The sequence below is a fragment of the Pundamilia nyererei genome, unplaced genomic scaffold (assembly GCF_000239375.1).
Source record: "Pundamilia nyererei isolate P.nyererei 1_Seehausen unplaced genomic scaffold, PunNye1.0 scaffold00104, whole genome shotgun sequence".
NCBI lineage: Eukaryota > Metazoa > Chordata > Actinopteri > Cichliformes > Cichlidae > Pundamilia > Pundamilia nyererei.
Window position 1 is genome coordinate 733,276 of NW_005187505.1, and position 6,000 is coordinate 739,275.

General features: G+C 41.4%; 1 protein-coding gene across 9 annotated transcripts in view; it reads right to left on the minus strand.

Annotated features, from left to right (window-relative positions):
• magi2a (membrane associated guanylate kinase, WW and PDZ domain containing 2a) overlaps positions 1-6,000 on the minus strand; it is a 257,702-nt gene that overhangs the window by 175,419 nt on the left and 76,283 nt on the right. For all 9 annotated transcript variants that reach the window (XM_005740820.2, XM_013912847.1, XM_013912846.1 and 6 more), the window contains exon 2: positions 4,441-4,557. In XM_005740820.2, coding sequence (XP_005740877.1) covers positions 4,441-4,557 — 117 coding nt within the window. The remainder of the gene's footprint in view (positions 1-4,440; positions 4,558-6,000) is intronic.

The window sequence follows — 6,000 nt, forward strand, 5'->3', positions numbered from 1 at the left end:
TTTTATCAGTTTGAGAGAGGGGGCTTTACTTCATGAATCTCCCAGTGGTTTGTCCACAATTAGCTCATTTAAGTCAAATGCTCAATTTAAACCTGGCATATTATCAGTATCCTAAAAGAAAGGTTTGCACAGTGTGTAAATATGAATAAAAACACAAACCAATGATTTGCTTGTCTTTTAATCCCATTGTTTACTAGAAATAGTACAAGCACAAAGAGAAAAACAAACTTTTGGCTGCTCTGTTATTGCATAGGAGTTGCCAAAATGAACGGATCTGCCTGTTTGATTTAGGATCCTCTCATTTTTCTGGGCTTGGGATCGGCACTGGGAGTACACTAGCTTGTGACGTGCCGAGGCTGGGTTTGTATTAACCAGTACACCGCTAAGCAACTAAACGGTGCCAGTATAAAAACAAAAAAGAGAAATTTTGTCTTTAGAAAAATAAGCGCATTTATGCCTGATTCATCTCTTCACTTTAAACTTTCTGCTCTTTGGAATCTGAAATAACTTGTTTGAAGGGGAAATGTCTTCCCATTCTTTACCATGGATAAGATTTCAGATGCTTAGTCGCAAAGGGACACTTGTTGTTGTTGTTTTTTTCCAATAAAATAATCTTGCATCGCTTAACTTTAAAATGTTGTCTGAATGGCAGCACATGTTGCTCTAAAACTTGTAGATATCACTGAGTATTAATGGTGCCTTCATAGATGTGCAAGTTACAACCTACTGTACTACTAAAGCCACTCTGGACTTGGAGGACTGGAGGACAACGTTCAATCATCAGACCACATGACAGTTTTCCAGTTGTCCTCTCTCTGGCCAGAGAAGGTGGCATAGTGTTTCTGGGTCTAGTTTATATTATACAGTATATGTTTTTTTTTCCTTGGTAGAGACTTAGGATACATTTGAGACAAACTGAGTTTTCAGAACTGTTCCTTCAGCCCATGCAGTGATTTTCTAACGCAGTGCCACCTGAGAGGCTTTCAGTATTGGTTTTCAGCCTTATCTTCTGCCTACAGATTTCTTTGGCTTCACGAATTGATTAATGATATGACTGTATGAGACAATATCACTAAAGTCTTTGCAACTATGTTATTAGCTAGGTTATTCTTAGCTAATCCATTTCACACAGCATCCCAATTTTCTTTGAAAACAGATGCGTACACAGGACATTTGAGACTGTTGGAAGGATTTTTCTCATAAGAAAATAAAGTACAAATGAATCTGGTTGAAATACACTCCAGTTGAAGACCAACTCCAGATGTGTCTTGTCCACGTTGATTGCTTCGCAGTCATAGTGCATTGTTTCTTCTCAATAACATATGTTTTCCATATTTAAAAAAAGAACACATCTATGCATCCAGATATAAAAAGCTTAGTTCAGTCATGACTAAGCCCTCTTCCTGTCAGCAGCACTAAAGCCCATTGTTAAACCTTCATTAATGCACCAGTTAACCTCTCTTTGCCATTTCACTATGTGGTTATGTGTATACAGCCCGTGTCCCTATCATCAAGCTTCATCCCCTTTCCCCCGTTCCTTTTCGGATTTCTTTCCCTCCATTTGTTCCTCCATTTGTTCTCAGCCTTTACTGTTCACCTCTTCTCTATCTTCACTGCCTCACTGGCAGTTGCTCTATGAGTGGTTATCAGAGAAAATGATGCTTGTATTGTAATATAAATAGGTCTCTTTTTGTTTCTCCTGCTGCATTCTGTGCAGTCAGGGAGACATAAAAGTGGTTCCAGTGATATTTGCCTGCACCTAGGCTTGAAGAATGCACCTCCATTAGGGGATTCAGGGGGGAGTTAGCCACTAGACAGCTGGGTCTAAATGCACAGCTAGGCTAACAAACAGTGTGCACAGATAAGAGTTTACAGACAAACACCCTTTAATATCACAGTCCTTTAATGGACGGCTGAACATCCAGGAAACAAAAAGCAAACAGGAATCAGAATAATACTTACTAAATATTGTGTTTTCTTAGCCCTAGCACATATAACATTGTGCGATAACCTGATAAAAGAAAATGTCTTCCAGCATACAATATTTAAGACTTAGATAAGCATTCAGTTTAAAAAGCTATCCTGAACCAAGAACACCAAGTATCAATAGCTTAAAGCCCTCCAAATCTTATCTTTGATTGTCTACAGAGCACTTGGTTGCAGCTCTGTGTTCTTGTGAGGCAGTTAATGCAACTAATTAGAGACAGAGCTGCAGTAAACATTTGATTTTAAAGAGTCGAACTTCCAGACAAGGCTGATTCCAGCTAAACTAACACTCCAGCAGCTCAATCGATCACCGCACAGATAGATATTTGGGGGATTTGGGGCTGAAAGACATGGCAAACAGGGAAAGAAAATATCACATCACGTACTCACATCAGAAAGAAAATTCAGTATATTCAGCACATACCGCGCTTGAAAAATACTCAGAGGGGAAACAGTTCACGCGAAGCAAGAAGCTGGATCGACCTGTCGGGATGCCCCTGTTGGCCCCCTGTTCCTCCCACCCTCTCTGCATGTGTATGAGTTCTGCTGCATTCAAGCACTAGACAATGTACGCAGCGGACTATACACAACAACCTATTAGTTTGTTACATTTTCTGCAGCTCCAGAAACCAACCACCTGCAAGAGTACTGCCTGCCCTCAGGCTTGCTCTCTGTCAGCGGGGTATGTATAAAATTGCCTGAAAATGTGGTAATATGTTGAACTTGACCTCAGCTTTAGATCTATGCAGTCCATTGCTCTTGAGCTTTTGAAAAAAACACAACAGACTGCACAGCTGCCAAAGATGTGAAAGCATTTTGAATCATTAACACAAAGTGAGAGAAGACAAACCTGTTGTTATTATATAATTGGATGTTGTGGCTTTCAGTGAGTTTTATACAAAAAAGTTTAGGGTTTAGGGTTAGGGATAACCCTCAAGGCTTCTGCAGCAGTACATTTTTCCACATTAGAATACAGTCACTAGGAATATAAAATTGCAAAGAAATCATAGCCTATATATTTTTTAAAAAGTTGCAGGAAATGTAGACAGCCAAGTTCATGGCAGGAAACATTTGTGCAACTGAAAATACCACAACAGTGCATATAAATGGCTCCACTCACTCCACTTGAAGGGTAAACATTGCTGCTGTCTCTAGTTGGCAACAGAATTGTTAGCAAGCTAAACAAAGTATTCAATCCATATGTACACACACACACACACACACACACACACGCACGCACAGGTATTTTGGTAAAGTGAGCTTTTCTATGTGCTCTGGTCTTTCATCCACATGTGAATGGTGTTTCAGGCCACTAAAATCAAAGCTTTTGAAAAAATACTTCAGTGTTTCGATGAGGAAAAGAAATTTTTGTCTTGCAATGTCAAAGGTGTGCACCTTTATCTCCTTTTTTTTAATGTTAAATTGTGCACATTGCTCTCATCTCCAGCCTTCCGATTGGCTAACAATTCATACAGTTAGGGTTATATCACCACATGTTGCTTTTGACTGTAGTGTCTCTATGTGAAAATCTCCATCTTAAAAAAAAAACCTGCATTTGTATGTGTGGATGTAGTCTCATATTTGTTAATCTACAACAACTGACAAATAACCTGGCATACACCTCTGAAGGAGAGCAACGTGTAAACATGGTTTGATGAGGTGCGTGGACAATCAAAAGAAAAAGAACAAAGGAATTAGGAAAAGAATGCCGCTGGTGCTAGCGGTGCTAATTTCAGCAACACTTGGAAACCAACCTGACATCATAAGTTTGCAATATTATGCACACATTATGCAATATGTCACAATTTTCAACAAAATTTACAATGTGATTTGATCACTGAACAATGTGATTATTGGCTTTAAATTGCTCTTAAATACGTCATCCTGGGCTCAAATTTTGAATAGTTTGATATTGTAAGACTAGTCTGCTTGTCATCTCATTTTTTCCTCTCTTTAATTAATTTACAGGCATGCTTAACCTTGATGTCATCAGTGACATCACTGTGGTCTGAAACCTCGTCACAAAAAGTGGGTATTTAAACACCATGTAGAGGGCAATGAAAGATGCTATTGAACAGTGTGGGACACTGGAGATCCACATGCAGACATTAGGTCTACTTACAGCTCTGTTACACAGCTGAACTGACAAGGTGGATCTATGGTTGATCTGAGGCAGCCAAAGTCATCCTATGTCAGGCAAGGTCCAATGTGGCCAAAAGAGAACTGCAGATGTGAGCCAAACACTCATTTCTGTCTTGTTTGTTGGCAACTTACCACACTCAAACTGTCACAGAGCGAACCTGGAGCTTTTACTGCCCCCTTTGAAATTGCACACTTGGCTTTATTGATGATCTACCCTTGGCAAAGCACTGAATGTAAGTGTCTCACTCAAGGAGGTGAGTGAAGGGAACAAGGATGGACAAAGGGAGGTCAGGTGAGCACAAGGTAACTCACAGGGGACGGTGCGGAGGTAGAGGTTGTCCCGGATGATCTGCTGCAGCTCGTGGTCCACTGAGCCTTTCTGGAAACGCAGGTTGAGGTAGTGGCGCAGGTCCTTGTCTATCACGCCCCCTGGAGGAACACAAAGGTCAATAATCAATAATCGAAAGCACCAAATTCAAATAAATGCAACCGCTCTAAGACTGATACCAAAATTTGTTCCAGTCAATTTATAGAAGGAAAGAGCCTAATCAGCCTTTGATCAGAAATGGGGACAGCTGGATGTGTTTGTGAATTATCCAGGCAAGGAAAATTGCTTGCCTCACACGTTTTTTTTTCTTTTCGTGCAAACCTCAACAACAAGCAGAGGAAGATCCAAACACTGCAGCATCAAATGACCCAGAATCTCCCAAGACCACAGTAAACAATTTAAATTCGCTGAAAATCCTACAATCCAAACACTAATGAACACACTCGGCACTCACAGATCCAGCATTTGTCAAGCGCGGCCACGGATTGGCGGAGGTATTAATTGGAGCTGTGGCCAAACACGTGTGGAGATATGTCTACACATAAATCAGCCACCAACTCCCCGAGGGGCTGTTTTTACTCCCTCTTATTTGCCCTCACCTGGGTTACCTCCCCCTTCTTTTCTTTTCTCTGTGTCTCTCTAGCAATCCCAGCTCTGTAAATGGACTTAAAACCAGTGAATCCTGCTGGCTCAGCAGGACTGAGGGGGTTAAAAAGTGATCAAGGGACCACAGACAAATGGAGGTAAAGGATAAGCGGGAAGGAAGGCAAAGGCAAATCCTGTGGCAGGGGTGGGGGGGTAGAAAGTAGCAAACTAAAACAAGCTTTACCTCCACCTCCTCCTTCTGCAACAAATACTCCATCTATCTACTCTGCCACACACTCGTATAATCACATTTGAAATGGAGGCAAGACAGGACGGCTAAGTGGAGGAGGGGGAATGGTCGGCTGATGTTACTTAAGGGATTCCTCACGGTGTCGCTTTAGCCAACATACTTGTCATGTTTGTTACTCCTCTGCATGAACCGAGTGGATTTGACTAACCTTCAACATCCAGTTTGAAGCGGCAACTTGGCACAGTGCCACATACCACTTAGCTGCCCCCTTCTTTACCCCCGTGTGCTCCCGAGGCAACGACATCCACGCATGATATGTTGGAGAGCATGCATATCACCAGTGCACACATGTAGAGACGGGGGTATCCACACAATCGACTGTAAACGAGCTCAGAGGGAAGGTGGGTGAAATAGCAGCAAATATAATGAGTGGCACATTAATTCAAGAATAACCTAGTTTGGAAGTTTTCTGTCATACTGGGGATCAATTATTCAGCACATTCTGGTTCTTCACTTCTGTGTTCTTGAACTACACACACACACACACACAAATACAGCAAGATGCATAAATCCCAAACTATTTCACGCAGCGTTGCATTATAATCATGCAAACCTGAAATACAGAGACCGGCTCCATCTGAGTCTCTGTCAAAGGTGTAGAGCAGTACAACCAGCCAATTTACATTTGCATAAGAAAAGAAGGCAAGCC